The 16,377-nt window shown below is 35.2% G+C and overlaps 1 protein-coding gene across 12 annotated transcripts in view; it reads right to left on the bottom strand.

Moving 5' to 3' along the window:
- The window catches only part of LOC126866589 (acetylcholine receptor subunit alpha-like), a 382,525-nt gene that overhangs the window by 178,489 nt on the left and 187,659 nt on the right, over positions 1-16,377 (bottom strand). For 7 of the 12 annotated variants that reach the window (XM_050620376.1, XM_050620382.1, XM_050620381.1 and 4 more), the window contains one exon: positions 3,178-3,358. The exons of 2 other annotated variants lie outside the window; for them this stretch is intronic. In XM_050620376.1, the coding sequence (XP_050476333.1) occupies positions 3,178-3,358 (181 nt within the window). Of the gene's footprint in view, positions 1-2,310; positions 2,492-3,177; positions 3,390-16,377 lie in introns of all 12 variants that reach the window. 3 more of the 12 variants (XM_050620377.1, XM_050620383.1, XM_050620388.1) reach the window with 2 other exon arrangements.

Here is a 16,377-nt window from a genome sequence, read left to right as displayed (position 1 = left end):
CAAATGTCAAAGAGCAAGGCGACTGACCAGCTTGGATACGCTTCGAAGCAGATTCTTTTCACCTCGATTCAAAGTTTGTGATCGAGGTACCCTTTGAAACCTGCGACGTAGTATCGCTCTTTCAAGTCGTTCGTCGAAGCGAGGATCAGACTAACATTCTTAGTAGGAAGCATTCATACAAGGTGAAAGATAGATGTGGTGTTACACGAAACGGCATATCGACGAAGTACTTCATAGCACCGCAATGTTTAACAAAAACGTAACACCGAACGATAAGATGTCGCTAAGAAAATGCTTGTAAAACGTTTACGGTGGCTCACGAAAGTATCCGAATTTTTACCTGCGTGTTGTTCGAAACGTCTTGAAATCCCATTACTGTTACGATTATCGCGATTATGTTGGTAGGATTTGAAGTATATCCGAAAATGTGTATAAGAGTTATACAACTCGCAAGGACCATCAAGGTATCTGAACAGTCAATTGTGCGCCATATTAACCGATTTAGGGCCAAGCAATGTACGACAACGTACGATAATCGGAGGAAAAGAAGCGCTCGTTAATTGCATGATAGTCATCCCAGCATGGTCACGTGGGTACTAACTCAAAAGCGAAACTTTTTTTATTTTTCACGTCTTTTTAAATCAAACTTTTACTGAAGTATTTGTGAGATCTTTCTGATTAAAATGAGAACAAACACGGTGTAATTTGAATTGTATTTACTTATTGATATGTATTTAATTGTCATTTATCAAGTTAGCAAATGTGCTTCAAATTGTACCGTGTTTGGTGTCATTTTAATCGGAAAAATATGACAAATATGTTGATGAAAATTTCGTTCGTTACAAATCAGAAATAAGAAAGTTTGATTTTTTAATTAAGAGTCCAGGCTTATTTAACTCCTCTTTTCCTTTCACTCGCGCTATACTTTTCTACGTTTTCTATTTTTGTTTGCAATTTTTTTGCAAAAACCAAGATTGCAAAACATGGGGCCCGGCAATTGTCCAATGTTTTTTCGTAGTCTACCATAGCGTTCTAAATACAATAGAACTTCGTTTATCTCAACCGATCGAGGCAATAAAATATTTTGGATAATCGACGAGTTGGGACCAGCTGCTGCTGTGAATTTCGATAACAGAGATGGACGTTCGGATGACTGAGATTGAGCAACACTTTCGACACAAGTTGTGTTCAATTATATGACAACTTGGATAAAACACACGACGTGTACGACTTCAGAATACGCGTTCGTATAGTTGACAGTACCTTCGAGCGTAATTCGAAAAATAGAGGCTCAGTTACGAATTCATGCAAAGAGGTTCGGATGAACGAAGTTCTGTACTTGGAGTTTAGAAAATTTGATAAAACTATAGACTCTAGATACAAGAAATAGCGATGAGAAAAATAATACGTGGATGTGTAAAATTGCCTTTTATAGACATAATGTTGAGAATTTGACTATTTCAATCGTCTGGAAAAAATGTCAAATAACATGTTGACGCAATATGCGCGCTTAATAAGATACAAAGTTACAACATTTAACGCCACTGCACGTTTACGATAAACGTTTTGTAACTTTCATATACATTTTCGGATTGCCTTCAAATTTTACTATCAGAAACACGATAATCGTATCTCATTCGGATGTTAACGAAATTTCAAAAAGTGTAGTACAACGCACGCAACGTAATCATAAAGAAAATGTTGTTCTACGTACATCTTCGGATCGCAATTAAACTTTACTACCATAATCACTACGATCTTATCTCATCGCAGTGCTACAGAAATTTCAGAAGATTTCACGTAACGCGTATAATATATAAAAAAATGTGCCGGTAGATGTACGAATATATTCGCGAGCCACTGTAGGTGGATCAGCGAGATCGATGCGTGCGAATTTGTCACGATAACTGGGATCCTCGCAAGAACGACGACGCGAGCCGTTTTCAAAGATCGCGTTCAGATATGCGAGCCTGTAGGATCGTTCGAGCACACCGCAGAATAATATATAAAAACGAGCTGACCGTACGACATCACGACGAATGTCAATCAAATAACACTGCAGTCCACACCAAGTAACAATATTGAAATATATATATATATGTAATATATATAGATAATATATATATAAATATGACGTATGACGTCCAAGACCAGCGCATCGCAGAAACGATTACGGGTATCAAGGTGGCATTCTCTGATGGAACATAAAAAACGAAAGTGTAACCAAGGAGGAAACTGGGAAGACCGATCATATATGACGAGCAAAAAGGTTCAATCTGGCGATCGTGCTCGTTGCTGTTGGCGTGGCACCTTAAAACCGTCATAGGTCCAGGAGCCTAACTTCAAAACACAGGTCTGTACGTCGTACGGAAAGAACTCAACGTCGATGGAGCAGGAGGATTTATATACGGCTGGCGGTTGCCAGACGACCAATCCCGAATAGTAGACCGTGGCCTTGGTCATCAGCGTCACCTCGTAGTTCCCGTCGGCGCTGGAATCACCGAAGAAACGAGCCGAGCGTGATCACGATTGGCTCCTCTTTGAAGAGCACCGGATGCTGCCGCTACGCGATGATCTGTCTCTTTCTCTCTCTCTTTCTTTCATTCTCTTTCTCTCTCTCTCTCTCTCTCTCTCTCTTTCTTCCTCACCATCACCCTATCTCTCACCCTTTCTAACGAATCGAGCCGAAAAAGCTTCGCATCGACCGCTCGGATCGCGTAATTTCGCGTCCTCGCTACTCGATCTCCCTTCGTTCAAACATCCCCCTCGGCTATCAACTGTTACTGCGTGCCATCTCTGTTGCATTTTCTTTGCGATTCGCCTCGCTATCATCAATTCTCGTTCTCTCTATCCTCTGAACGCACGTCGCATCTGTCGGAGCTACTGTTATAGGTATCACGGAACGTTGAAGGAAAGCTGGCAGCATCCGTCTCCTAGCGTGGGTTTCGGCTCTCCCCTCCCATCGAGTGTAACGTTTCGAAAACGGGCAACAAGAAAACACGAGCCACCGCGGAGTTTGGAAATCCACGCGACGAGCCGATCGTTCGGGTCTAATATCTAGTCTTAAGGGCTACAAAGGTGGACCGTCCTCGACGCATCACGAGCCACGTCGATCCACGTCGTGGAAGATCCGCCGGTCTATCTGCCACGAACTTAGCGGCTACCATGCAAGTTTACCTTAAAGCCGTCATAGGTCCACGAACCGAACTTGAGGACACAGGTCTGCTCGTCGAATGGGAAGTACTCCACGTCGATCTCGCAGGATGACTTATAAATGGCAGGGGGCTTCCACTCGACCAATCCTTGATGGTAGATGGTGGCCTTCGTGGCCAAGGTCACCTCGAAGTTGCCGTCCGCGCTGCGAGCGAGCACATTAGTGGTTCTGGGCGCTGCGGCGGTCGAGCTTACTTTGTACTTCCGATTCGATACCAAGCCGTCTTTTTTTTTGTTAATTTTTCTTTACTTTTTTCTTTCTTTGCTTTTTCTTGTTTTTTCTTTTCTTTATTTCTTTTTTTGTATTTTTTTTTGTTTTGCTTTATTCTTGCATGTGCCTTAACGCTGCCTTGGCGGCGTAGGAAACAAGTTCTCGCGATAGGATGCACCTTTCGTGCGCGCGAAACCGCGAACGCGACAATTTCGTACGCGTGGCCGGCGCGAGAAATTCGACGAAACACGAGCGAGACATGTACCGAAGGCCGTGAGGCGGACAAATAACAAGCGTGCGCTTTGAACACCGCTCATAGACCCGTCGCCGAAAGCAAAGTATCTGAGTGTTGCTGAATTCCCGTGTGTTTACTTTTTTCGTCGCATCGATAGACGCGAGCACCGTGTGTTCCTGACTTTTTAAACGCGGAGCAACGAGATTTATACCGATAAAGATATTTCACGCTGTAAGCACAGTAAGCTTGCCAAACATATCGCGGTTGTGTCTACGATAGTTATTTACTTTACTTTAATCTTTGTTATGCTTGAAAGGTGTTCAAAATTTTAACAACTGTGGAAACAACATATTCGAGTGACGTTTGTAACACGTTTGAGTGCAACGTGACAGAATAAGAACAGAACGTAGATCTATTTGTGCCAAAAGCATCGTACTTTCGAATTCTAAGAGATCATGTTTATTTTAATGGATTATTCCGCGAGTTTGAATTATAAATTTTGTCGATATATTAAATATGTTAGAAAAAAGGGCTCTTATTTCGATCGTAGAATTTAATAAATGTAGATATATGTAGAAATTGGTACAAATGAAACAACTTAAGGTAACATGTAACAGGGTAACTTACACGTACCATGGATCGTTAGGAAATGAGTACTACTTAGCAGAATTATGGAAAACATAAAGAAATACAAGGAACAATGATAAAATAGTATTTTCATTCACAGTACAAAACGATGAGAATTATTCGTCATATACTTGACATTGATAGCAACACAATTCAGAGAATTTTAAATTTACTAATTCTACACTAACCTACGTTATGTTTCTATTTTTATTATGTAAAGCAGTATATTAATAATTCCTTTGCTTTGTCTTTTAGCAGTTAAATTAAGAAAACGTGTATCTAGTATTCTCAAAAACGTCAATTTTAGAAAATCTTGCCAGTAAAATTTACATTTTGCAAGTTACGTCACTGTCAATCCCAAGCATCGATATTTCAATTAAAAATACGAGAAATCGCGATATAATATAAGATACTTACATATAAGATTTTTATATTTAATTTAAAGTTGTGAATGTTTCTACTAAAATGAGGGCGAATCTGAGAATATACTGATAAATAATCACATATAACGTTTAATTATATAATGTCCATTTCAAATTACCATTTCATACTTCGTTGTAATTGCTGTGTTTGAGAAATTTTTTATAAGTATAAATGTAAAGAAAAAAGAGAATTCTTTTGTGAAAATAAATTTAATGCAATTTATAAACCAATACTTCATGGATATCGTTCATTGTATATTTTTAATCAAACTGCGATTGTTTTATTTTGTAACAAAATAAAATTCAGAGGTAATAGTGTGTTTAAGAAAGAAAGAAATCTTTTACAAATATTTACCTGAAGAAGAAATAGAATTCTTTTATGAAAATAAACTTAATTTAATTGAAGGATCAGCTCCTCATAGATATTACTAATTATATATTTCTAAGCAAACTGCAATTGTTTTTCCTCCTGGTTACTTTACTTCTTCTAATGTTGTGTAATGTATCACTTTGTACATTTTTACATTGTACGATGTTTGTCATTATAAACTATCTCTGCAAAATAATTTAATATATTTATATGACTGTTACTACGTATATTATGGAAAATCGAGTACATATTTCTAAACAAGTGCGTGCTGCTTCAAAATTCTTTCAGTCACGATAAAGTAATTGCGATTTCACACTGAGAAAATGGAAGAAAATCTACAAGTTGGGAAACCAAAGAAATAAAAATAAATTATTGTCCATTCCTGATACTTGTTCTATAACAGCAAAATCATTATTTTATACAATATTAGACATCTCAACTGAAGTTTCCAGATATTTTGTCTAACCTACGTTCAGTCGGAAACGATACGTTCCCATCAGAAATATTTTTGCCAGACGTGCAGCTACTATACCCTTTCACTTTCTTTAAATTATATATTTATCCGAATATGCAAATTTGTATTTTCGTACGTGTAATTTACAAGATGGAACTTGAGCAAAGAAATATTTTATTCATTCAACGTGGTAAAAGATTCTGTACTTTGAATATTTCATATATTTCTGTATATTATGTTCATTCTGTGCGTTCTCGTATCCGCAAATTTCCCATAAACGCGTAAACATCCACAGCTTAATTATATGTCTTAGGAAACTTTACCATTCGCCTTCTACGATTTATACGACTATAATCTGTCCGCATTTGAAATATGAAGGGCGATTCTGCGCCCCTTTAGGGCACTCATGCCTATTAACAATCTAGCCTGAACTGCCTTTAGTTTACCTACCGGCTCTAGTGTACACTCCGTTTCATTGAATATTTCAGTGCACAAACAAACATCGATGCATATGTGCACATGCATCGTGAAAACAAACGGCAGAATGTATCGATCGCGGTGCGTGAAATTTATATTGGCTTTGTCTGCGTTTCTTTCCGCTAATACGGCAACAGCAACAAAGTGGACGTTGACGTGTGAAAGAATAAATGAACGTAGCCAACTGTTTGCGCTAGACAGTCTTCGATTTAGTTTACGTCAGCTCACTCATTTTGGGAGCAGAGAAAGAGGGTTTTAACGGATAGTCATGAGAATAGAATACAAAACAGAATATTTATCAGAATAGTCTAACATGAATTACACAGGAAAATACGTAGATTACAGATACGAATAGAGAAGATACATATAATATATAGTTACAGATTCAAACAGTTCAGTTGGAAATTGCTAAATAGAAACGAATAGATACTTGTACGTGAAAGAGATGCATTAGAAAATAATATACAATTGTGCAATATGTAAATTCTACTGGCATAACTACTAAGAAAGACATAAACCATCAAATTCGAAAGAGTGAACACTGAAGAAAATATGTAGGTACATCTGTGTGTGTTTCTCGGTTCCTAGTATAATCTAGTACAGTAAATAGAAAATAAGAATTATTTTAACCAATTTTAAAATACTTTTTCTTGATCAATGAACACCTTCGTTTTTATATTAATTTATAATTGCATAAATAGTTATATCGAAAATAGCATTTTTAGATAAAGAATATCGACTAAACTAATTAAAGATTAATTAAGATTAACTAAATTAATTAAGATTATCGACTAAACAATTTCATAATTATCATTCAACAGATTACACGCGAATATGGCGTTAAAATCTAGCGAAATTTGAAATAATAAAAATAATTTCGTATTTTTATAAAAGTGACGTTTTATCGAATAAAGTCTGTTACTTTTCAGAACTTTGCGACTGCTTTCCCGAAAACTTTCGGTCCCTTTCGGAAAACTTTTAATCTTTTAATCCTCTGAGATAGCTCCAACAGGTTTCTAGCTCATTCAATTTTTCGCCATGAAAACACGTTTAGTAAAAATCAGAGTAATAGTCTAGTTAAATTTGTAAAGACCAGCTTAACGCTACTACTATCGATACAGGAAACCTAAGTTATCTCGTTAAAAAAATTCGAAATATGTAGAAATCAAAATTGCACCAGTGTCTGACTACAGTGATTTTCAATATATCAAGAAAGATATCATTTATAGATTTATTTTTACACTGCGAGGCTTGTATCCGATGGATATTTTGTATAATATTCAATGTATATCTATAAGATATTTTATAATATTATTGTAACTATATAATAGTCTCTTTTTACTTCAAGTAACTCTGAATTTTTCCATTTGACGCATAAAAAGGTGATATTCAACGTTTCGCCTCCGCTTGAATTTTACATTCAGATATTGTTAATGTAAATCAATCGAAAGATCCACATATTTATAAGCGCTATTGTATGTGTGTCTTGCCACGAGCTTAAAATATTTACGATTCGAGATAATAATAAGCCAGTAACTAATTGTAACTACTGTGAATACAACAGAGGATTTTTCGAAAGTCACACTGCCAACCAGAGGCTGGACAGGTTCAAAAAGTCGGCAGAAATCTTAATCGAAACTTGAACGTGGATCTTACACCATCGAAACGAATATCAGTCCCTTTGGAAGTTCAAAATTTAAGCACGATCATCGATCAAACGTAGCTGATGCTCTGTGTCTGTAAATCTTTTATCCCTTTTACAAGAAGAACACTTTGCCATCATTGAAACCTATTTGACGCGATATGAAAGATTGCGAACACACCAGAAGCTCGATTATTCGACGACACCAAAGATCGTATTACATAGATTTATGAACAGCTTGGCACGTCCAGTTGCGAACGTTCAGAGAGTTTCCTACAGAGGAAAACGCGCGTCGATGATGATTCTGCACGCTTGTTCACGTTGCTAAATATCGTCCTGTTTTGTATAGACGCGTTTAATGTTTAAGAAAATGAGTATTTCACTGAGTATTTCATGATTCAGATACTAAGTGAACAATCCTGCAATTTTTGTTTAAGGAGCTGAGGGCTGGCGTTCTAAAAATTTTCGATTACTTCTCTCTACTTTGTAGGTTTCTACAATATTGTCAAAAATAGTTTTTATTGCTAGCTTAATTTTTTTAAGCAAAGCAAAATTTAATCAAAAATATGAAAAAAAACGGAGAATTACTTAAAGTTACTGGTCGAAAACGACCCAGTGTGCGGATGAAAAAGAAATTAAAAAATTCGGAGACCCGAGTCTTACTGTATTTAATGTACGTGTAACAATGCATTTATTGGAAAATTCAAATTCTACTTTATTTGGTATTCTGTGTTGCAAAGTACATATGACGTAGATAAAATATGGATTTTTAATGAAACAATTAGAAAATAAAGCAGTGAAAAGCATTCAGTTTGTAATATAAATACAGCAGACGTTCTGATATCTACGTAACAACTATTTCGAAATATATCTATTTCTATTATCACATAACTTGGCAATTTTTAAGAGTTGCATAATCGCTATAAATACTTTGTAACCATTAAAATTGAAAACAATGTATAATTATGAAGCTGAATTTTAAATAAAGTAGTTTAATCGAGAATTAATCAGATAATAAAACCCATTGACAAATTTTAAATATTCTATTAATTGTAAATACGAAGAGTGCTTGATAACAGAGATTTTTATGAAAAATCATGGTTGTATAATCGTTTGATTGATTGCTTTAAATAGCAGATAATACCTCACGAGAGATTCTAAAATTCCATCAATCAAATCTACTGACGTGTGATTTTTATGAAACAAATTCTATGAAAGTATTATTACAGCAATAGTTGAAGAAAAATGGAGGTTTCGACAGTGAAAATTCAATTTATTGACGATCATTTTGCTGCTCTTACTATAATTGGTCGAAACCTCAAGCGACATCGCTAAACTATCCTCGTTAGTCCTGTCGCACCTGTTCATTAAATGTGAAAGACCTCGATTAATATTGGAAGATAATATGTCTAATTAAAGATCATCGATTCGAATATTAAATTTTTTCTAAACTCCTCAAATTATCTACTTAATATTTAACAATATTTAAGCAAGTAAAAATGATGATACATTTTTGTAGCTTCTTGCATGTTTGTTCAAAATTGCACCGGTGTCCGATTTTTATTTTCCTGATCGACTATAGTGATTTTCAATATATTAAGAAAGATATCATTTATAGATTTATTTTTACACTGCGAGGCTTGTATCCGATGAATATTTTGTATAATATTCAATGTATATCTATAAGATATTTTATAATTTTATTGTAACTATATAACTATAGATATTTATTGTTATTTTGTAATTTAATATGTAAAAAATTTCTACAAATAAATATTTTTAAACATAATGCGTAATTACTATTAAAAATACAATTTAATCTAATATACCTATTAACCCTACTCTTCTCCTCGGGTCCTTAAGACCCCAAAATGGTCGTTATACCTATTCCAATAGATATTTATTAAAATATCGACGACTTCCAAATATTTGTTTTTTGTATTCAACGTAATTTGTCTTTTGTATATTCTATAATTTTTATGAATTAAATATTCAAATAAATACTTCAAACGGACGAAACAAGTACAAATGAGAAGATACAAATACGAAGAAAAGAAGAGAACAGTGGGGTTAATGCTATATTTATGTATATTAATGTTACATGTAAAATATTAAGTATAGTTATTTGCTTTGAAGTAAAGCAATTATCTTTCAATCAATTTACAATAATTTCGAATGTCAATATTTCATTATTTATTTTATTTAAAGTCGCATCGACTACCGTGGTCATTAGCGGCCGAATGTCGATATTGTTTCGTTAAAAACAAACAAGCGACGTATATTAATGAAAAATTGCAGTGCATTCGCGTTTCCATAATATTTCCCGCAAATATTTATTAAAAGGGAAACAATTTTCATAAAGCTTATCAGAAATGATTTGCAATATAAAGATTATATCATATAATCAATATATAGCATATATCAATTATTCATATTATGCTGTCTTCTGGTCGTGATAGCGATGTATAGTATCGTTGACGACGAATATGCGAGGTTCACGCAAATAACATTTGTCATGGCACAGTTATTTTCAAACAAAATAAAGCTAGCAAGAGTCAAAGGCTCGCTCAAGTACACTTACACAGTAGTCGAAAAGTCAGTTCTACGTTCTATCGTTTACGTTCGCGAATATACAGAGATAGACGTGAAAAGATATTGCAAGATCAAAGATATTCAAATCGTGGAAACGAGGACAATGTGAATTTCTTCGAATCTACGCTACGAATTACAGTAAATAATTTCTATCGAATCAATTTAAGCTTATAATCGTTCGATTGTCTGGAGAATTTCACGCAATTTTAGGTAAAACTGCTTACATTTTATAACGTACAATTTTACAATTTGCTACAAGAAGATGAAACGAATGAAAGTTTTACATACAGTTACGATTTTCCAAGTATCGTGGTCTTTCCATCAAGAAAACTGCACCATTCTAAGGATGGCAATATATTGCGTATACGCCTACAATATATTGCATAATACGTTAATATCTGTTTCTTTCGGATAAAACGTTAAATATATCCGGCGAATAACAGTGGCCAGTTGAACGTGGAAACCTATAAATCATTTCTCACAATGGAGAACTTAGACCGATGTTCGTTCTTTCTCGCGGATCGTTAAGTCTTGGCTCGTTTAACGAATCTTCACTACAGTTTCTCGTGCCTTTCGCTTCTCCCATGGTGTAAGATTAACAGCAGACATGTACAGGGTGTCTCGGTAATTCTCGGCAATAGAATGATTACTACGTAAAAAAATCAGTCGAAAATGTGGAATAAAATGATTGCGTATGGCGGATCATTTTCGAGAAAATCGCATTTGAAAATTTGTCAATTATATAGGGTGGTTGGTAACTGGTGGTACAAGCGGAAAGGGGGCGATTCTACGCGAAAAAAGAAGTCGAAAATATAGAATAACAATTTTTCGTTTGAGGCTTTGTTTTTGAGAAAATCGACTTTGAATTTTCGTTCGGTACGCGTGCTGTACGTTATAACGGATCTCACTGTAGATCGTTGTCTCGATGGAAAAATTTAAAAAAGAAAAAGAAAAAAAATTTTATTCTATATTTTCGACTTCTTTTTTCGCGTAGAATCACCCCCTTTCCGCTTGTACCACCAGTTACCAACCACCCTGTATACTTAAACTTTACTAATTGCAGACTAGACTAACTGTGAGTAAACGAGCACTGTGAGGGAACTTATGCTAAATATTAAAATAGAACTCTATTCATCTCATCCAGAAGATTACGAAGAAAAAACTCGATTGATTTTTTATTCTCATCGTTATTTGTGGATTTTTCGCAGTTTCCATAGAATATAAATAACTTTTTGTTTTTTGCATGATATTTGCAATATATGCATGATATTTGCAATGATATTTGTGCAATTATCAGCGACGTTTCTCCAATGGGATAAACATCTACGTGCTACTGTCACAACATCGTTAAACCAATTTACCGAATGTCAACATGTGGATAAATTGTAAATACTCGAGAATAATATAAAAAAGAAACATGCTAAAACAAGTGAAAAATGCGAAATAAAGTTTTCCCATAGTCACGCTTTGTTTCCGAGAGAATAGAGCTTGAACGTGTTTAGTCATGAACCAACCTGTTACACAAAATAAATTTTCAATTGCAAATTTGTTTTTCTCGGAAACAAAGTGTCTTATGGACAGATTTTGTTCTACATTTTTCCACCTATTTTTTACGCGTGGAATAACTTTCTGTCGATTATTTTCTCTTGTTCAGTTCGAAATTAATCAAGCCCAAGTATACTCGAAAAATCTTCAAATTCGATTTTCTTAAAAACGAAACGCCACACGAAAGACTTTTATTCTACAAAGAGAGAGAGAGAGAGAGAGGTAGATGGATAACTTCATTTTCCTGACTTTCGACCTCAAAAAGGGCTTGACACGTGGTTGTGTCTACAAAATCACTATCCATATACGCCATTATAATACTGTAGAAAATAATTCTCATACTTAAAATACTTCAAATACTTAAAATGCTCGTGACACGTGTCCGACTAGCTTCCTTCTCCTTTCTACTATTTTCCTCATACATCTTCCTTGCTCTTTTCCTCGCTCATCCTTCCGGTTAATTCTTTTTCTTTTCCAACTTCTCTGCACTCTTCCTCTTTCTGTCGTTTCTTTCCCTTAACCACACAATCTACATTCTGAATTCCCTGACTCTATCCTCATTATCACGTCTAAATCTCGCTCGATTATCGCTTCCTCTACATTCTTCCTTCAAAAACTCTGCTCTGCTTCCTTCCCCTAATTCCCTATATTTCCTTTTATACCCTCCCTCTATTATTCTTTCATATTCCTGTCTCTGATCTGTCCCGTCCATCCATACTAGAGCTGAATCTGTTATCCTAAGCTCCCATAAAGTCTATGCCCTTCTCCTCATAAATAGTGTCATTTTCTTCCTTCTTCCCATTTCGACTTTTCCTCCCCCAAATCTTATTCTATATTTTCCATACGTTTTCTTTCACACAGAATCGCCTGATTGCCGATCGTACCGGAGTTGCCGAGACACCCTGTACAACGACGCTGGCGCACATAGACTCGCGTGCCGGTCTCCTTCATCTCGCTCGCACTGTCGGCGAGAAATGGAAGCGGAATTGACAGTCTTCCTACTCTGGCTGGCAGAAAACCCTACCGAGATTAAAAGGAAACGAAACTATTGCGGAGGAGTCCCCCGTCACCTTAGATCCCGCGAGTCGTTTTCATCAGTGGGTTGAACTTCAATTTCACTTAACCTCTGACCTCCCTCTCCCTTTACTGCCCTCCTGCTCTCTTTGCTCTCACCCCTTTTACCGCCGCTACGATTCTTCCACGCTTTTCACCGTCCTCTCGCTTCGTACCGGCCCGTTACTGTTTAAGCTGCTGTTGTTCCTCAGCCTCGCGGTATTATTCCTACAGTTTTCTTATTTCTTACTTTCTTGGATAATGGAAAAAGAGGGCTGCGAGAGATTTCGGTCGTTTTCGCCCGGTTTATTTTCCCCCTTCGCTTTGATGGACGAGCCGTTCGCGATATGAGCGTGTCCGTGTTGAACGCCGAAAGCTTTCAGCGAGAGATTGCTCGCAGAATTTTTCGGACCATGCCTATATATATATATATATATATATATATATATATATATATATATATATATATATATATATATTTCTTCGCTTGCGCCTGTTTCTGTGTAGGTAGAGAAATATCTGAGGCAATATATATTATGTCTTTATAGAAGACTTTCTGTCAGAATTAAGTTCATAATTATACTCTGGTTCATAGAGGTATTCGAACACCTGTGAAAATTTATTCTGGTTATATTATATGTTTTTCGCAAAATATCTTCGTGACGTACGATGTGGTACAATTGTGTTGGTGACATTGGCAGAGTTTTAAATGAACTCTAAAATGCAGGTAAAAGGCATTCGCCACACAAGGACCATAAAATTATTTAGACTCGTTATTGTTCGTTGTTCGTTTCGTAATCGTCTCAAGTCGATTAAACTGCAGGGTCATTAGCGACTGGAGCACGATACTACTGGATACTGTAGAGATATTATACGTGAGAACTATGAGGAATGGCGAAAATGATGGTACAGTTTTAGGTGGATCATCAAATTGATTATTAATTAGAAATAAATTGTAAATAATGTTATGGTTGCGATATTACATAATTGCAATGCTTTTCCATCCAATGCATTGTATGAATTCTTTTTACCAAACTGAAAATATTTGAAGAACTTTAGTTATTGCAACTTAATTTGCTGTCATTTAGCATGATTAGTATTGTGCATGTATTTTCTCAGCATTTACCCTTGCAAACCTGTGTATGTAAAGAACACGTATATTCTTTCCTGTCCTATTTCTCCACTTCCTTTATTCGATTCAGCCAGTTCCAGAAGACATTGAAACATATTCGCTGTGAAAGTTGAGCGGATGTGCATAATCTGAGGAATTCTGTTCAAACGCTTCTCTTTCGCACTAACACTTTACACCCAGCGATCTTCAGTCTTACATTTATCACTCTGATTCATCCTTGATTTCAGATTCACCACGAAAAATCACCATTATTCGTCCATGCTTCGTTACCTTCTTCTTTATTTCAGGTTTGCAATTGGATTCACACTGATGGCAAGACTTACGACTGTTAACTGTGCAGCAGTTTGATAGCAGTTTCAAATATCTCCTAAATGTGTTTTTATGGAATTTGGTTACGTCTACCTCACGTAACTAGATTTATAATAAAATTCTGCTTTTGATTTCGTAACATTCATCGTAACTTTTTCAAACGCATTCCTTTCAACATCTTTCTTTGAGCATTTACTTACTACACTATATAATAATTTACAATAATACATTTATGTTATAGTACGAGCCTCACATATAGCAAATAGGTTACTGTTTAACATATAATTTAATTTGGTTACTTATTAATTTGTAGAAATATTTTACACTTATCTTTCTAGTTACATTAAACCATTTTGAAATATTTACGCCCAAATAAGCTGTATTGGGATATTCGTAAAATTTTCAGATATAAAATAGCGCTAATTTATAGAAATAAATGGATATTTCTATATTTACATTTAAGAGCGAGTATAATTAAAATGAACTGTCAGTTCACACACAAAGTTTGTCAAATATGTACGTCATATTTCAAAAAGCAAACACATATTTCCTGTTCTTTAATAATACACATCAACATTTAGTTCCTCCTTTTATAGCAAACGCTGTATTATGTGATCAAAGCCATACAGCTCTTTAAATAGCACAATACACATATTAAGTTCCATACATTTTTTTAAATATATTTGGGATATGGAAATCACGAATGGACCAACAGAAGTATCGAAACAAAGTCACGTAGAGTCGACGAGCGAAGATAGGGAACCGTGTCGACTGACATTACGCAGCCGAGGCAATTTAAACTTGCGAAATTTGCAAACTGTATCACAGCCGAAGAAAGAACAAAGTTTGTTTAAGAGATGCCAACAACTTTCTCCGATAAAGAGTGAAATTTTGTTAGTATCGCGAGTACTTCTTCAAAAACTATCAGTGGTGTAGCATTACTTTCGAATGTTCGCACCTTGCTCGGTTAAAAGCGCACTTTATTACATCCTGATGTATACACTTTCTCTCGAAGAACATCTTTTCAATCATTTTCAAACAATTACTAATTTAACTTACAAAGTTATTTTTCCTACACTTTGTGTAAGCATTATTTACTTAATTTGGTTTATTTTATTTCGACGTTTTCGTCAACTTAAGAACGAATCTAGTCTATGGAAGTGTAATAATAACAATGACGAATAAAAAAGTAGAAAATTTCCTAGATATTTCAAATTCAAACTAATATTTCATTTGCATACGGATATTTGAAAAATACAAATTAATTGTTTTGAACATCTACGATTGATCACTGATACTATTCTGATAAGAAGGCAAATTATTTCTCTACGAGTTAAAAACTGGTGAAGAGATTTTAAGATGGAAAATAAAGTTTCGGTGAAGAAACAATTGACAAAGGAAAAAATAATTAATAATAATACGAATTTTCTAATAAAAGTCAACAAATAAATCAACATTTCAAAAAGAGCAAACAACTTCCAACTGATTCTTCTTCATTTACTCGAATCGCTGAAAAGGAGTTTGTAGCTATAACTCCTCCATCAATTAAAAGGAAACCAGGCACCAGCAATGTACAGTTTCATAACTAGCCACTTGTGGCTACTGATGTTTGCGACTACATTACGGTTCATTCGTCCGGACAAATGAAAATTATTTTTAAACAGCGAGGACGTCGTCTTTTTCCCCTCGAGAGCTTGCAACATGGACTTGTCTGACCTTTCAGGATGTGTTAAGTTAAGACACAGCCTCTCGGATATCCAGATGAGAAAACCTGGCTGAGAAAAAGATAGCTATCACAGTCGAGCGACACTGTAGGGATTCCTTTTCAACGGTTATGAGAGGCCAATAGCGTGCAACATCGCAATGGGACCATCTTCTTAATGTTTTAAACGAGAACCTCGTAAGCACTGGTGTAACATAACTGCGAACTTCATGTTCTCTCAAGTTTGTTCTCGTTTCGAATGAGTCGTTCGTTCACTATCGTACTATGTCTTATATTATGTACATTTTTTACCTTTATTATTATTATACATTTAATCATTCCGTGATTTATTAATTTATTATTACACATTTTTTTATTTACATTAAATTGGTC

The sequence above is a fragment of the Bombus huntii genome, chromosome 6, assembly GCF_024542735.1.
Source record: "Bombus huntii isolate Logan2020A chromosome 6, iyBomHunt1.1, whole genome shotgun sequence".
Classification (NCBI taxonomy): Eukaryota; Metazoa; Arthropoda; class Insecta; order Hymenoptera; family Apidae; genus Bombus; species Bombus huntii.
The sequence above is the reverse complement of the archived record's forward strand: the minus strand, read 5'-3'. Positions and strand labels throughout refer to the sequence as shown.